The following is a 16,515-nucleotide window of genomic DNA, read 5'->3' as shown; positions in this document are numbered from 1 at the left end:
GCAGGGCGGGGTGACACACCCTTGTAATCCCAGCACTGGGGAAACAGATAGGTGGATCTCTTAGGGCTGCTGGCCAGCCAGGATAGGCTACTAGGAGAGACCCAGGCCAATGAAAAACCCTGTTTCAAAAGAAAAAAAAAAAAAAAGGTAAGGGCTGCTGAAATAGCTGGGTGGGTAAAGGCACCTGCCCCAAGGCCTGACAACCAGTATTTGATCTTTGGGACCCACATGGTGGAAGGAGAGAACCTACCCCTGAAAGTTATCTTCTGACCACTCCCTGCACGCTCACATCTGTGCATGTGTATACACACACAGAGTAAATATTAAGTGAGAGAAGCGGAGTATGGGGCACAGCCCTGTAATGCCTGCACGCTGGAGGAGAGCTAGGGGGTGGGGAATTCAAGGCCCCTCGTACTTGTGTTACATAGTGAGACTTGGTCTCAAAAACCAATAGGCTGCTGGGTAGCAGAGGGGGAAGGGTTGCTGGGGAGCTACTGTCAGTGAGATCCCCTGCCAGCAACACCTCAAAAAAGTGACCGATGGCCAGGGCAAAGGCCAGTCTAGGTAGAAGGTACTGCCTGGAAGGTGGAAGGGAAGAGCCATATGGAGATGGAGAGATAGGCCAGTTCCACCACACAGAGGGCCACCATAAGGCCAAGGGGACAGACTTGGGAGACAAAGGGACATGACTGCTTTGACTGTATCCCAGCCAGGGGACAGGGCCAGAGTGGCACGATTTCCAGCTGGTTTCCTCAAGGGAACTGGAATGCAGGGCCTTCCCAGCTGCTGTACCCACTTCTCCCACAGATGCCTCCCCATCCCTGCACACCTCCACAGCCCCCTCTCTCCTCACCTCCGTCTCCCCACATTCCTGCCCTTCTCACATGTCCTCTCCCGCCTACCCCCAACACACCCTCTTTGTCACCTCTAGCCCTGTGGCCTCCTTACCCAACAGCAGGACCACATGATGCTGGTAAAAATAGCTCTGTTTGACAGAGTGTGGATGGAGGGAGGGGCAGAGGCAGGAGACAAGGCTGGGCCCCCAGTGCTAGGGAAGGGCCCTTGGGTGGTGTGGGCTCCTGACCCCTCCCTGCTCAGTCACACATTTGCTCAGGTCACTTTAGTCTCGGGTTCTGTCACCCTAAGCATACACCCAGGACCAGCAGCAGCACAGCGGTGTGACAGCTGTCTCAGGTAAGGACCCCAGAAGGCTGACGCCAGCCTTGACCCTCCAGGTAGAGCCCCAACCCTGCCCTTTTAGTCTTAGGATACCTTGGTCTGTCCAGCCTTGGTGATGCTTCTTTCTTCCATCTTGGTGGTTAGGTGTGTGCCCAGTGTCTCCAGTAAGTGGGAGTTTCTCTGAGTCTCCATGTCTGAGCCGCCATGGCGTGTGCAGGGCGAGCCAGTGGGCGGCAACGGGTGAGCATGCAGGAACACATGGCCATCGACGTGAGCCCCGGGCCCATCCAGCCCATCCACCTCATTTCTGACTACTTCCCACACTTCTACCCCTTCCTGGAGCCGGTGCTGCGTGCACCAGACCGGCAGGCTATGCTGGCCCCGGCCATCCACCCTGCACCCCAGCTGCAGCCCAGCCCAGAGCCAGAAGGAGACTCAGATGACAGCAGTGAGTAGGGGGAGCAATGAAGGGGTGCTCCCTAGGACCGGGTCGGGGTGTCTCTAGCACCCATGGCAGAGGCCAGGCAAGTGGCACTGTGCCATGTGGGACAGGTGGGTGCAGGAGTGGGGTGACCATACCTGCCCCCGCCCGCCCCCTTAGCTGCCCTGGGTACCCTGGAGTTCACGCTTCTCTTTGATGCGGACAACAGCACCCTACACTGCACAGTCCACCGAGCCAAGGTGAGGATGGAGGCAGAGTTCCTGGGATGGGACGAGCCACAGGCCTCTCTACATCCACGTTCTGTTTCCAGGGCCTCAAACCGCCAGCCTCGGGCTCTGTGGACACCTATGTCAAAGCCAACTTGCTGCCAGGGGCCAGCAAGGTGAGGGTAAGATCTAGGCCCCCTTAGATGGCAAGGCCAGCTTAGGTACCCACGGGAACTACTTCACCCCTACCCCAAGAACTAAGTCTCAGTTGATAGGATCCAAGAGTCAGGGCAGGAGGCCAGGAGGGGACCTGACCTGCCTGCCTGGATCCAGGCCAGTCAGCTCCGGACTCGCACTGTTCGAGGCACGAGGGGACCTGTCTGGGAGGAGACGCTCACCTATCATGGCTTCACTCGCCAGGATGCTGGACGGAAGACCCTGAGGTGAGGACCAGATTAGCCACCAGTGGGGGGCAAGGGGTGGGGTTTGTATGATCAGGAGTGACCTAGATGGCCACCAGGTATGCGTATGTGAAGATTCACGGCTGCGGCGCCGGCGGCGAGCACCCCCTTTAGGGGAGCTACGAGTGCCCCTGAGGAAGCTGGTGCCAAACCGAGCCAGGAGCTTTGACATCTGCCTGGAGAAGCGGAGGCTGGTGAGTGGGGCTGGGGCTCAGGCTGGGTCCACAGGCCAGGATCCGTGTAATGAGAATGAGGTAAGGGACCTGGACAATATCCACTGAAGTAACTAAGTGCTATGCTTTTTCAGACCAAGAGGCCCAAGAGCCTGGACACAGCCCGCGGCATGTCTCTGTACGAGGAGGTATGTAGGAAAACTTGACTGAGCAGGTATGGAGACAGACAGGCCTAGATGGCCCGGGCTGGGATCAGGTGTGAGCTGGACAGGGGTCCAGGTCCTTAAAGGCTTGGAGGAATTTGAGTCCATTTCTCTCATAAGTTCTGTGAGTCCTCAAGAATTGGCTGGGCAGGGTGACAGTGACTCTTTTGCTAGGGTAGCCTGGAGATGAGGAACCCTAAGCAGGCCCTGCAGAGTTCTCAGAGGATATGCAGGCAGAGACCCATCTAGAGGCAGAACCTGAAAGGTGGTGCCCGTGGCCAGAGGAGGGACTGGCCCGGGTAGAAGAATTAGCTCCCAGGATGCTTGTCTGCCTAGTGTCAGCGCTGGGGATACCTCTGGGTGTGCCCGTCAGGAGGCAGTGAAGGTGACCAGTGCTTACTGAACCCCACCTGAGACCCTGCCCAGAAGCCCCACCACCCAGCAGGAAGGGCGTCTAAAGGCTGGAGGCAGGCTCTCCACCTGCTGCTGTCCAGAGTGGGTGCCCTGCCTCCTAGTGGAGGCCCAAGTTTCTGCAGCGGCTGATTAGCTAAGCCCAAGCCTTTGAGTCCCTCATAGTGGACATCACTAAGAACCCCCGAAACAGTCACAGACAATCCCAGAGCCTGTGTGCAATTGTGCCCTGGCACATGGAGGCTGCGGCAGAGCACTCCTGTATTACCGAACACCACCAATGGTAAGGAAGTTTGGATCTCTGCTGTCAGTTCTACCCCAAAGGTGGGAAAGAAGGCATGATCTCCCAGGCTATCATCCCAGCTGGGGGTCTCCAGTGTCTAAAGAATGTGGCAAAGGACATTCATAACATGGTCTTCCAGGCAGTGTTTGTGGAGGTGGGCTTAAGAGGTAAGAGACCTGTCTCTCCCCGATGACAGCCTCCCAGAGCTACTTCCATTGCATGGGAACAAGCCGGTTAGAAAGCCCCTGGCATGGCTGTGACAAACATCAGTTCCCTTACTTGACCTGACAGATGTGAGCAGCAAGCCCTTCCTTTCCTTGGGCTTTGGAGGGAGCAGACCTCTGAGTGCCACGAGAAGGTCTCTTCACTGGGTACTGGGAAATTGCTGTTTAGGGAAATAAACTTGATGGCCTGGTTTCTCTGTGGCCATTTGTGCTCACACTGGGGCCCAGCCCCTGCAGGTGGGGGCTCCAGACTAGACAGGGTCTGACCATAGCTTGCATCTGCAGGAGGAGATGGAGGCAGAGGTGTCTGGGGAGGACCGTGGGCGCATCCTACTGTCCCTGTGCTACAGCTCCCAGCGTGGCGGCCTGCTGGTGGGCGTGCTGCGCTGCGCCCACCTGGCCCCCATGGATGCCAATGGCTACTCGGACCCCTTTGTCCGCCTGTGAGTACAAACAGGCAGGTGGGCATGAAGCGTGAGAGAGAACCCTCGGCTCTGTGGGGTTCTAGCTGGCACATCTCTCCCTCCAGTTTCCTGCATCCAAGTTCTGGGAAGAAATCCAAATATAAGACCAGTGTTCGGAGAAAGACCCTGAACCCCGAGTTCAATGAGGTGGGTCACGGCTGGGAGAACCAAGTGTGGTCTTGATTTAGCAAACCAGGCCCAGCCTGAGCCTGTCTCTAAAGCTGCAAAGGACTCACCTCCCTCTTCCCTGTCCCTTTCCCTACAGGAATTCTTTTACGCAGGTCACCGGGAGGAGTTGGCCCAGAAAGCACTGCTGGTGTCCGTGTGGGACTATGACCTGGGCACTGCTGATGACTTCATCGGTGAGCAGAAACACGGGGTGCTGAGGGGAGCCTCAGGAGCCTCTGCTGGCTACTGAGCCATCCTTCGGCAGGTGGGGTGCAGCTGAGTAGCAGAGCCAGTGGGGAACGCCTTCGCCACTGGCGCGAGTGCCTGGGCTGCAGTGACCGCCGGCTGGAACTGTGGCACCTGCTGGACAGTGTGCCCCCCCAACTTGGCGACTAGCCAGCACAGGGCCTGCTCGCAGCCTGTTCAGGGGCCAAGACATCTGCTGCAGCTGCAGAGTGTAGGTTGGCCCCTACCTACTGTGCCCATTCCTGTCTCCTTTCAGTCACCCCACCCCCAAACACAACGCAAAATAAACATCTGCTTCTGCCAGCCAGGAGCCTGTCCTTTCTCTAGGACATCTGCCTCTTCTCTGCCCTCATCTCACAGGGCCGAGCAGGCCCATATTCTGTTTCCCACCCCTTAGAGCAGTGGTTCTCGACCTTCCTAATTGTGCGACCCTCCCAAACAGTTCCTCATGGTGTGGTGACCTCCAACTATAAAATCATTGTTGCTACTTCATAACTGTAACTTTGCTACTGTTATGGATCATAATGTAACTATCTGACATGTGACCCCAAAAGGGCCATGACCCACGGGCTGAGAACCACTGCTTTAGAGACTGCATTGGGCCAGGTTCAGGACTGGGGATATAGCTCAGTGGCAGCATGCACACCCGGCATGCACAGAGCCCTGGATGGATCCCCTAGTGTCACAAAAAGAAAAGTAGGCCATGCCCAGCCTTCACCTCCCTGTCCCATCCTGCTTCTCTCGCCCAGTGAAGGAGGAATCTTCCACAGGTGGATGGAGGAGAGTGGGGTGAAAAGCACAGCCACAGACAAGCTGTGATTGAAGAGTGGGCACACTTGTTTATTGTCCAGCTGCCCAAAGGATGTGAAATCACCAGGCCAGGGTACGGGCTCAGGAGGCTGACTGCCTGGCCTGGTGCTGCTGTGCGAACCGTTGCATCCGCTCCTCAAGCTCTGGCCGGAAGTGTCGGATCAGACCCTGGGAGAGAGGCAGGCACTGTATGAACCAGAGTTCCAAACTCCCAAAGCTCCGGGCTCTCAATGCCACCCACTTTAGAGTCACACAGCAGGGCAGTGTGTACCTGTACTGGCCAGGCGGCCCCATCACCCAGGGCGCAAATGGTGTGGCCCTCTATCTGCTTGCTGATCTCCCAGAGGGAGTCAATCTCAGCTGGCCGGGCATCCCCCTTCACAAAGCGGGCCATCACTTTGTTCATCCAGTCGACACCTGCAGCAGAGCAAGAGGAGCCTGAGGCTCCCCCACCAGGGAGGGGCAGCAGGAAGAGGAGGTCAAGAACAGCCCAGCAACCAACCCCAGCCTTCCCAGGACGCTCACCCTCACGGCATGGGGTACACTGGCCGCAGCTTTCGTGCTTGTAGAACTCAATGAGTCGAGCGATGGCTTTCACGATGTCTGTCTAGGGGACAAGGAGCAATGCAGAGACCTCAGCCTCCCACAGCGCCCCGACCTGGATTCCAGTGTTCCGGCCCCCACTTCCCACGGTACTGGGATCTCAGGCTGCCAGAAGGATTGTGGGGCATGGGGACTGCAATTACCGAGCGATCCATGACAATCACTGCAGCTGTGCCCAGGCCTGTCTGGGCCTGCACCAGTGCATCAAAGTCCATCAGAACCGTCTCACACACAGATTTGGGGATCAGTGGAGTGGATGAGCCACCAGGAATCACAGCAAGGAGGTTGTCCCAGCCACCTGTGACACCACCTGTGACAATTCCCCAAAGAGTGATCATAGCTAAGACTGGCACATCTGCTCAGGCTTAAGACAGGACCAGTGTCAGCCCCTGAAGCCAGCCCAGCTGCTGAGGTTTCCCACTGTGCCCTCTCACAGCACCCTGCCCCTCCTGGCTGGCCCCCAGGCTTACCCGCATGCTTCTCAATCAGCTCCTTCAGTGGCACAGACATCTCCTCCTCCACAGTGCAGGGGTGGTTGACATGGCCAGAAATGTTGAACAGTTTGGTACCGGAGTTGCGTTCTCGGCCAAAGCCAGCAAACCAGGTGCCCCCACGACGGCAGATGGTGGGGGACACAGCCACTGTCTCCACGTTGGCCACAGTTGTGGGGCATCCAAACACTCCTTCAAGGAAATGAGAAGAGACAGGTGACTGGTGGCTTCTCGGGAAAGGGAGCATGGTTTTTTTTTTTTTTGAGACAAGGTTTCTCTGTGTAGCCTTGGCTGTCCTGGAACTTGCTCTGTAGACCAGGCTGGCCTTGAACTCAGAGATCCTCCTGCTTCCGCCTCCCGAGCGGTGAATTAAAGGCATGTGCCACCACTGTGTGGCTGGGAACATGTTTCTTGCAGTGGGATGTTTTATGTCCTGGTCCCATGGCAGTTCCTGCTCTTGTCTCCTCGTCACTCTTGGCCTACACTGCACCCAGACTCCAGGGAAGCTCATCTCCTGTTCACCACCACTCCTAGCTCCTAGGACAGGTACTGTGAAAGAAAGCCCACTGCCAGGAGGGAACATGGGTCTGTGATGGTGGCACTGGTGGAGCCTGTTTAGTAACACCGTCCCCTATCAATCTGTCCTCCCCTCCAAAGGGCACAGAGAAATATTGTAAGAAGCACCCAGAGGGCACCTGGTCACATCAAGATCCCACAGAGCAGAGCTAAGGCAAGGCCTCACCCAAGGCCAGGCAGTCTTACCCACATCTGCTGGGAAGGGTGGCTTCAGGCGTGGCTTTCCCTGCTTGCCCTCAATGGACTCAATGAGCGCTGTCTCCTCTCCACAGATGTAGGCCCCAGCCCCACGCACCACGAACACGTCAAAATCATAGTCAGAGCCACAGGCATTCTTGCCAATCAGACCTGCTTCATAGGCCTCTCGGATAGCTACCTGTGGGACAAGGTGTGAGTTCCCCAGCCCCACCACAGCCCAAGAGTCAGCCTCCAACCCAGGGGCCATGGAACCCTTGAAGACTTCCTAAATGGACCTTTGGAGCACAAAGGAAGAACTCTGGGGCCAGGTCCTGTTGTTATGGACTAAGAAATGGACCCCTACCCCCTGCTGGACCAGAGACTGGAGCTACCATCTAAGGATGGCTGTGCTACGAGAGGGAGCATGTGAGGTGTGCATGCACTGGTGGCCAACACCCATGTGCTCACCTGCAGATTGGAGGCCTCATTGTAGAACTCCCCTCGGATGTAGATGTAGGCAGCCCGGGCGCCCATGGCCCGGCCTCCAACCAGGCAGCCCTCCACCAGCTTATGAGGGTCATGGCGCATGATCTCTCGGTCCTTACAGGTTCCTGGCTCCCCCTCGTCAGCATTCACCACCAGATACTTGGGCCTGTGGGGTCCTGAACATCAGTCAGGCTACAGACCCACCAGCACCCAGCTCTCAATCAAACTCCATGCCTCTTGGACCCAGAGAACCTCAGAAAAGCTGGTCCTCTCTGCCCTACCTGAGGCTCTCTGCCTCACCACCAATGCCAGGGCACTCCCAGCCTAGTCCATCTGTGGCCAGGTATGTCCACAAGCAAAGTCTTTGTTCTCCTTAGTCCCGACATCACTCCCTGTGCCTTCTCCTGAGAGTCAGCTCTTGCTCATAAAGACTCTTCTTCAGCCTCCACCACAGCCCTGAGGCCAACAGGAGGTCGAGTGGCTGACTAAAAAAAAAGGGCTGGACATGGTAGTCAACATCTTTAATCCAGACTCTCAAGTCAGTGGCGGATGGATCTCTGTGAGTTCGAGGACAGTCTGGTCTACAAAGCAAGTTCCAGGAAAGCCAGGGCACAGAGAGAAACCTTGTCTTGAAAAAAAAATTTTTTTTTTGTTTGTTTATGACATATTTACTGGTAGAGGCAGCATGTGAAGCTCAGGGAACAATTTGTGGGACTCGGTTCTCTCTTTCTTCCAAGTGGGTCCTGGAGATGACCTCAGGTCACCAGGCTTGGAGGCAGGCTCCCTTACCTCCTGAACCATTATGCTAGCCTCATGGCTAACTGTTACAATTTGTATTCTAGGTGTCAACTGAAGTTGCAGGTCAAAAACTGAACCAACAGTATCTTTTTAATTCCTGAATATCATGCTGAGGCACGAAAAAAGAAACTTGAAATTCAAAAGGGCCAGATTCCCCAAAACTTGACAATTACTAAAAGGCAAAGTTGGGATTTGAGTAATAAGGTCTGCCTGAATCAAGTCTTGTATACACTATAATCTCTTGAGTGCCTACTGAGGAAATCCAGAGATATCTGGTAAGTTCTGCCTAGAATCAGCCCCAAAGCCCAGCGCTTCAGCAGCTCTAGTCTGTCCTACAAGAGGACAACTCCCCACAAACCTGCCAAGGTACTCCCCACAAACTGCCATCTGAGGGCTTATTCATGAAGCTCCACTTGAGGCCAGTGGGGAAGCCAGCACCGCCGCGGCCCCGTAAGCCAGATGTCTTGATCTCACCCAAGATCCAGTCAGGCCCTTTCAGCAGGATCTCCTTTGTCTTGTACCAGTCACCCCGACTCTGGGCACCTTTCAGCCTGGACAGAGAAGGAAAGGATGTGAAGGAGAGGCCCTGCTAAGGGACCAGCAGGCTAAGGGCACTGTCTCACCTCCAGTCATGGCGGCCATACAGGTTGGTGAAGATCCGGTCTTCATCCTTCAGCGAGCCAAATGAGGTTTTCTTGGGTGCTGTCTGGGGAGATGGAAGGTCAGGAGGCCCCGCAGAGCTCTGTGGCCATGAGGGGTTGGGGCAGAGGCTTCAAACTCTCTGAAGCATCACAGCTACCTATCATCACTACCAATTCCAACGCTTCCTGTTTAGAAGTTACTGGGCTAAACATTCCATACTTCATCTCAATTCATCCTGGTACCAATTCCAAGACAGGAATGGTTTCCTCCATTCTACAAAGAAGGAATCTGAGGCCCTGAGCGAAAGGAACTTAGGGAAGGTCACAAAGCTAAAAGCAGATGGTCCCTGATGAGCCCATATCATACTTCAACTATGGCACCAACACTGGTTCCCCAAGCCCAGCATTTATTTGTCCAGCTCTTCCACCAAAGCAAAACCTCGTTAGAGGAGGGGTTTGACTTCCCTAACTCTGCTAAAGAGGCAGTATGTATTCACTGATGAAAAGGAAATGCCTCACTGGAGCTGGGACACAAAAGGGATGAGGGGTCTACCTGAGATTAAGTGGAGGGGTATGGATTGGATTGGCTCATGGTAGTAGAGAGTGGCCTGACTTCCATTCTTACCTCCTTAAAAGCATTTTTTCAGGTGTGGTGGTGGATGCCTGTGGTCCCAGGAGCACCCCGGGGGGCAGAGATAGGAGGATCATCACTAGTTCGAATACAGCGTGGATATAGTGAGCCTCTATCTCATAAAGCAAACAAAAACCACAAAAGCGCTTCCTGGCCACTACAGGAAGCAGAACACTGGCGGGGCAACGAGGAGGTCTACATCCTCTCCAAAGCGGTTTTCTGCATTTGCAAATGGGGCCATGACCCTGATACCCGGCAAGCGTGCGAGAAAGAAATAACAGACTAAGATGTCGCAAAACCTGCAAACCCTCACGCTAGGACGAGGCTGTTAAACAAAGGAAGCTGGGCCGGAGAGCGTCAGCCCTGGGTTGGGACCGTTCGTTTTTATCCAGGCTGGGCGGCAGCCTGGATTAAAGAGGACTCTGCAGAGGGGACCACAGACCCGAGGGAGGAGCGCGCTGCGCGGACACCCCAGGCCTGAACCAGGACGGGCCTCACCGTGCCGCTGCTGAAACGCACAGACACCCGCACGGGAAGCGACCCGCCGAGAAGCTGCCGTGCCGCTAGCATCGCCGGACCCAGGCGGGTCACCTCCCGCTGTCACCTTCAGAACTCCGAGCCGCGGGACCGGCGCGACTGAAAGGCACGGGGACGCACAGGAAGCGCGTCACACGTCTCTCAACCGGCGGCGCGCCCATGCACGCGCGCGCCTTTCGCGCTCCGCCCTCGGCCCCGCCTACTAAGGGGGCGTGGACACAGAGACCGGAACTTTACTTTAGGGCTGGGCCTTCTGGGAGGTGTAGTCCAGCTGGCCCAGCCGTCCTTTCTTAGCGACCAGGTTCCTCTCCCAAGTAAACAAATGCTCTGGTGTCGCCCTCTGCTGGATCCCGAGTATTCCACTTCCTACAGGCTCTGCGTTTAGTGGGCACAAACCGTATGCATGAAAGGACGCTGGGGAGAGAATCAGTCGGACCAGAGCCGAATCGACCTGATCTAGTGTAATTACACCGACACAGCCGAGCCCTGCTGGATAAAGCGCTCCCTCTGGACATCGTGTCCCCGGGAAAGTGCTCATTAACCACAGAACCGGGTGACATCTCTGCCCCCGAACCCCAAGGCTGACCGGGCATCTTTGCATTGATCTTCTCTGGATCAGTGTGTCTGCAGGCCTTTTGGAGTGATGCAGAGACAGTGGTCAGTGAGTGTCACAAACCACTTTCTCTCCAGTCGGTGCTGCAAGGCTTGCCCTCCCCTTTCCAGGGAATCTAGCCCACACTGCAGCCTGATCCCTCCTGTCCTCAGAATCCAACCCCAGCTTGGCATTTGAGGATTCCACCATCCCTTCAGCACGGTCCAAAACACTGTTGTCTCTTCCAAGACCCTTTTCTGGGCCTCAGTGGACATTAGCATGTGACTGTTGCTATCTCCTTCTGAAGGGACCAAGCAGATGCCATAACAGGCTGCTCAGTCTTCTCTCAGAGATCAGGCCTCAATTTCAGTTTCCTGAGACTTGAGCAAGCAGTTTCTGGGAGGGCAGTGAACAAAAGACATAGTCCTTGCAGTAACATACTCTGACCATTCAAGGTTCAGTCAATTGTTTACAGTCTGGGACCCCTCACCAAATTAGAGCTACGTGCATGGGTCAATGTGAACATTGACCAGCCAGCCTCCATGGCAGCTCAAGGACAAAGCCTGGGACTTGTCCAGGCCTGCCCCCAAATGATAACTGTAACCCCCAACCAGTAAAGGTTATGCACCCTCACCTAATCATATGATGCAAAGGTTTGTGCCATCCTGTTGCAGTTTTTCCCTTTAAAAACCTTACCCTGAGAGCTCAGGGCCGTCCTCCTCTACCCGATGTGTTGGATGTTGGACACGGACCAAGCCCGGGCTTGCTTGTTATCAATAAACCCCTGTGTGCTTTGCATCAGGTATTGGCTCTGTGGTGCTCTTGCTCAGGGGTCTCTCGACATGGCACAACACTTCCCCTTATTGTCTCTGTCCTTTTCAGTTCCAGAAAATACTGGGCACTTGATCGATCTGTAGAGGGGCCCCAAAACAGCTTGACCACACAGCTGCCATGACAGGCTTTAGGGGCCGAGACATAGCTTCTGTGACAGGCTTCCTGGCAGGCAACACCCAGATCCAGGAAAATCCTTAAGCTGACACCACCCAGAAATCCAGCCAGGGATGGGGAAGTACCTGGCATCCCAAATTTTCCAACCATTAGATAAGGTGGCCAGGTGTCTGAGTCTAGCACACTCCTTTTTTGTTTTACAGATACCCCTAGACAATTGCCAGCCAATCAGGATCCTGGACCCTGGAAATCCCCTCACCCCAAACTATGCTATGATAAAAACCCCACCCTGCCTAGCCTCAGGGCTCTCTGCTCTCACCGCTGCATCAGACAGACAGAGACCAAGCTCAGAGCTTGAAGAAAATAAAGGCTCTTTGCTTTTACATATAGGATTTGTGATGGTCTTTTGGGGGTCCCCGAGATCCGGGCATTACAGATCAATGCTTGTCTTTCTCAGCCTTCGGACCTTGCTCTGGTGCGACTTTTACAGAACAAAACTAAAAATATTTCATTTCGCCGGGCGGTGGTGGCGCACGCCTTTAATCCAGCACTCGGAGCAGAGCAGGTGGATCTCTGTGAGTTCGAGGCAGCCTGGGCTACAAGTGAGTTCCAGGAAAGGCGCAAAGCTACACAGAGAAACCCTGTCTCGAAAAACCAAAAAAAAAAAAAAAAAAATATTTCATTTGTTTTTCTTTCAAGATAGGGTCTCGTTTGCGTCCCCACGTGTGTGCGCCTTATCTCAGCTGGTCTGCCCGAGACTCCCTGAGCACGAACCCTAGTCCCTGCGCGTGCGCGCGCCCATTTCCACTCTGACAAGATGAAAGAGACGATCTTGGCCAGTTTCTCCTGGTTCAGTTTCTCCTGGCCAAACTTCAGGCACAAGTGCGCATTGGTGGAAAAGGAACTGCTTACAGAAAGAAGAAGGTGGTTCACAGAACAGCCACAGCAGATGATAAAAAACTGCAGTTCTCCTTAAAGAAGTTAGGAGTGAATGATATCTCTGGTATTGAAGAGGTGACCATGTTTACAAACCAAGGAACAGTGGTCCACTTTAACAACCCTAAAGTGCAGGCGTCTCTGGCAGCAAACACCTTCACCATTACAGGCCACGCTGAGACAAAGCAGCTGACAGAAATGCTTCCCAGCATCCTAAACCAGCTCGGAGCGGACAGTCTGACTAGTTTAAGGAGACTGGCTGAAGCTCTGCCCAAACAATCTGTGGATGGAAAAGCACCACTTGCTACTGGAGAGGATGATGATGATGATGAAGTCCCAGATCTGGTGGAGAATTTTGATGAGGCGTCTAAGAACGAGGCAAACTAAACTGAGGCGACTTCTGAAGAAGGTGACTCCTGCAGAAGTTATGGAGCTGCTATTTTATATCATGGCTGCTTTTTAAAATTCTCTTGTTTATGGATCTGATAAAATCTAGATCGCTAATATGTTTAAGTCCGAGCCCCTTGGATACCGCAGCTTTCAGTTTTTGCTTAAACACAATTCATTCTTTGCAGCAAATTAAGCTGAAGAAGCCTGGGAATAAAATTTGGGAAAGGGTTAATAAAATTCTTTGCCTAGTTAAAAAAAAAAAAAAAAAGATAGGGTCTCATTTAGCCCTGGCAGGCCTGGGATTCACTATGTGGTGTAGGTTGGCTTTGAGCTTGCTGTGATCATCTGACTTCCTGTTGCTGGTATTACAAGACAGACCCAGATATAAGATAAGAGTATTCCCTTCCTTCCTTCCTCCCTTCCTCCCTCCCTTCCATCCATCCTTCCTTCCTTCCTTCCTTCCTTCCTTCCTCCCTTCCTCTCTTCCTCCCTCCCTCCCTTCCTTCCTTCCTTCCTTCTGCTTTGCCAAACAGGGTCTCACTATACAGTCCTAGCTGGGCTGGCACTCACTGTGTAGGGTCAGACTAACCTTGAGCTCATAGAAATCCTCTGCCCACGTGCAGTGATTACAGGTGTGTGCCACCAGACCTGGCTTTCTTTGGGCCTTTCTCCCCATTTTAATCTTCCATTCTGGGTAGGAAGGAACTGCCCTATCCTGTTGTTCTGAACTCATTCTTTCTTTTTAAAGATGTACTTGCAGCAGCAGTGGTGGCACAGGCCTTTAAAATCCCAGTACTCAGGAGGCAGAGGCAGGCAGACCTTGGTGAGTTTGAGGCCAGCCCAGCCAAGGCTATACAGAGAAGCCCTGTCTCAAAAAAAAAAAAAAAAAAAAAAAAAAAAAAAAAAAAAAAAAAAAAAAAAATGGAGAAAGAAAGAAAGGACAAAAAAAAAAAAAAAAAAGAAATGTTTAAAAGAAAAAAAAAAAAAGAAAAGGACTTGTTGCTCTTGCAGAGGATCCAGGTTTGGTTCCCAGCGCCCATGTGGTGGCTCACAACCATCTGTAACTCCAGTTCCAGAATATTTGACACCACAGTCTAACCTCTGAGAGCACTAAACACCCATGGGGTACACAGATATACATGTGGGTAAAACACTCATGCACATTTTAAAAAATCTAAAAAATTAATTGTTTTTAAAAAACAGGATCTTGCTGGCTGATGATAGCACACAATTTTAATCCTAGCACTTGGGAGGCAGAGGCAGATGGATCTCTGAGTTCAAGGTCAGCCTGGTCTACAGAGCGAGTTCCAGGACAGCCAGGGCTACACAGAGAAACCCTGTCTCAACCCCACCACCCCCCCCAAAAAACCAAAAACCCAGGACTTGTTATGTAGCCCAGGCTGGCCTCTAACTCACAACCTGCTTCAACTTTCTGAGTGCTGGGATTGCAATGTGTGTAGGAGACTAGTGTGGGCCTGTTCACTCACACACTCCCCAGAGTTAGTTTCTTTGTTTGTTTTTGGTCAACTCGACATAAGCTAGAGTCATCTGGAAAGAGGGAACTTAACTGAGGGATCGCCTCCATCAAATTGCCTGTAGACAAGTCTGTGGGAGCATTTTCTTGATTAATGACTGACATGAGAAGGCCCAGCCCCTGTGGGTGGAGCCATCCCTGGGCGGGTGGTGCTGGGTTGTATTAAAAAGAAAGCTGAGCAAGCCACGGAGAGCAAGCCAGGTCGTAGTGGTTCCTCCGTGGCTTTTGCTTCTCTCGCTTCTGCCTCCAGCATCCTACCTCCAGTTCTTGCCCTTACTTCCCTCAGTGATGGACTGTGACGTGGAAGTGGATGTCAAGTAAACCCTTTCCTCCCCAAATGGTTTTTGGTCATGGTCACTGAAATAGACCGGAAACTAGGAAGTGGCCCTAGATGGCGTTAACTCCAGGGGCATAAAAATGAGGCTCTGAGGCTTTCCTTCCCACAGTGCTCTGCATACAGCAGACCCACAGCACTGCTGACATGCCTGTGACAGTCACTGCATTCATCGAGGCTCCTGAGAGAGGCACCAAGAGCATCCAGGTTCTGCCTGAAGTTTCACAGCCTGGCAGGACAGTCCCAGCCCCCCTCTCACGGGTAGAGGAGAAACGCCTGTGTAGAGCTAGGGATTACACAGTTAATCCAGGGCTCAGACTTAAGTCTCTGGATCCTTTGGGGACAGAAGGAGGGGGAGCAGGATGGAGCCAGAGGATTGCCCAACCCCCGTCCCTCATCAAGAGTACTCAAGTCATAATGGGAAGGGGCAGGGGTGCCAGGGACAAGAGATGGTGGTTATGGAAGTGATGGAGTGGAGCCTGAAGGACAAGTCCCACATTTGGCTAGTGTCAGGCTCAGTGCCAAGGCTTACCATGTGGTGTTCCCTTAATCCTTCCACATACAGAGTGTAAGTGATGAACCTGATTACAGAAGCAGACAGTGTAGCTCTGATGCCGAACGGTCCACCCAGCATGTTACAGCTGCCAGTGTACTTGCTTGCCCGGTTCCTCAAGTAAAGAAGGTCTGAGGCAGAGGCAGGAGGATTACTAGACATTCAAACCATCCTTGTGTATGTAGTGAATTCCAGGCCAACCAGGGATACATAGCCAGACCCTGTTTCAAATAGGGAAGGTTGCTTGCTTGCTTGTTTGTTTCTTTGTTTGTTTGTTTATTTGTTTTTAAGGAGGCAGCTGGAGATGTCCCTTAGCTTGCCTAGCATGCTCAAGGCCCTGCCTTTGACCCCAGTGAAAAGAAGTGTGTGTGTGTGTGTGTGTGTGTGCACGCGCACGTGCGTGTGCGTGTGCGTGTGCGTGTGTGTGTGTGTGTGTGTGTGTGAGAGAGAGAGAGAGAGAGAGAGAGAGAGAGAGAGAGAGACACAGAAGTCTATAAGCTGGCTGTGCAGACTCACATCTGTACTTCCAACTCTTGGCAACTAAGGTAGGAGGATTGTCAAGAGTCTGGGGAGGCCAAGTTAGGCTAGAAAAACAAATCTTTTGGAAGGTCCACTCTGGTGTCATCTCCTACGCAGGCTCCTCTGGGGTGCTTCTCCTTTCTCAGCCAGCTCCTTCTGCGCCACTCTCTGTTCACCAGGAGTCCCGGGGGAGGCCCGCTGTCCCACATGCCCCACGGTCCTTTCCATACACTCCTGCTTCCGTGTCCACAGGCTCTTCCTCATAACCGTGGCTTTTTGTTTTGTTTGTTGTTGTTGGTTTTTCGAGGCAGGGTTTCTCGGTGTAGTTTTGGTGCCTGTCCTGGATCTAGCTCTGTAGACCAGGCTGGACTCGAACTCACAGAGATCGGCCTGGCTCTGCCTCCCAAGTGCTGTGATTAAAGGCATGCACCACCACTGCCCGGCATAGCCATGGTTTTTTTATCTGCCACCTGGACATTTTCATATCCTCTAACGACCC

The 16,515-nt window shown here is 53.4% G+C and overlaps 3 protein-coding genes across 6 annotated transcripts; 2 read left to right on the top strand and 1 right to left on the bottom strand.

Annotated features, from left to right (window-relative positions):
- Window positions 1–70: 70 nt before the first annotated feature.
- Window positions 71–4,788, top strand: LOC114694714 (double C2-like domain-containing protein gamma). 4 transcript variants are annotated; one of them, XM_028871762.2, is made up of 11 exons: window positions 71–1,194; window positions 1,324–1,627; window positions 1,781–1,860; window positions 1,932–2,003; window positions 2,161–2,272; window positions 2,349–2,482; window positions 2,596–2,649; window positions 3,868–4,025; window positions 4,112–4,193; window positions 4,312–4,408; window positions 4,480–4,788. In XM_028871762.2, the coding sequence occupies exons 2-11, from the start codon at window positions 1,384–1,386 to the stop codon at window positions 4,608–4,610; spliced, it is 1,164 nt and encodes a 387-aa protein (XP_028727595.1). In that variant the 5' UTR covers window positions 71–1,194; window positions 1,324–1,383; the 3' UTR covers window positions 4,611–4,788. The 4 variants fall into 4 exon arrangements, with proteins under 4 accessions (XP_028727595.1, XP_037064394.1, XP_028727603.1 ...); XM_037208499.1 differs by having other exon boundaries at window positions 1,932–2,009; window positions 2,161–2,270; window positions 2,347–2,482; XM_028871770.2 differs by having other exon boundaries at window positions 1,932–2,009; window positions 4,491–4,582.
- Window positions 4,789–5,274: 486 nt separating this feature from the next.
- On the bottom strand, window positions 5,275–10,343 carry Ndufv1 (NADH:ubiquinone oxidoreductase core subunit V1). Its single transcript, XM_028871801.2, has 10 exons — window positions 10,172–10,343; window positions 9,025–9,107; window positions 8,782–8,952; window positions 7,586–7,769; window positions 7,127–7,316; window positions 6,344–6,556; window positions 6,017–6,183; window positions 5,796–5,877; window positions 5,542–5,687; window positions 5,275–5,438 (listed from the first exon to the last, which is right to left on the bottom strand). Exons 1-10 carry the CDS (start codon window positions 10,241–10,243, stop codon window positions 5,352–5,354), a joined length of 1,395 nt encoding a protein of 464 aa, XP_028727634.1. The 5' UTR covers window positions 10,244–10,343; the 3' UTR covers window positions 5,275–5,351.
- A 1,187-nt stretch (window positions 10,344–11,530) lies between these two features.
- Window positions 11,531–13,141, top strand: LOC114692355 (transcription factor BTF3-like). The gene is made up of 2 exons (XM_037202615.1): window positions 11,531–11,534; window positions 12,568–13,141. The coding sequence occupies exons 1-2, from the start codon at window positions 11,531–11,533 to the stop codon at window positions 13,071–13,073; spliced, it is 510 nt and encodes a 169-aa protein (XP_037058510.1). The 3' UTR covers window positions 13,074–13,141.
- Window positions 13,142–16,515: the final 3,374 nt, after the last annotated feature.

Source organism: Peromyscus leucopus, chromosome 1 (assembly GCF_004664715.2).
Source record: "Peromyscus leucopus breed LL Stock chromosome 1, UCI_PerLeu_2.1, whole genome shotgun sequence".
In the NCBI taxonomy this organism is placed as follows: Eukaryota; Metazoa; Chordata; class Mammalia; order Rodentia; family Cricetidae; genus Peromyscus; species Peromyscus leucopus.
This window is presented reverse-complemented; position numbering and strand designations above follow the sequence as displayed.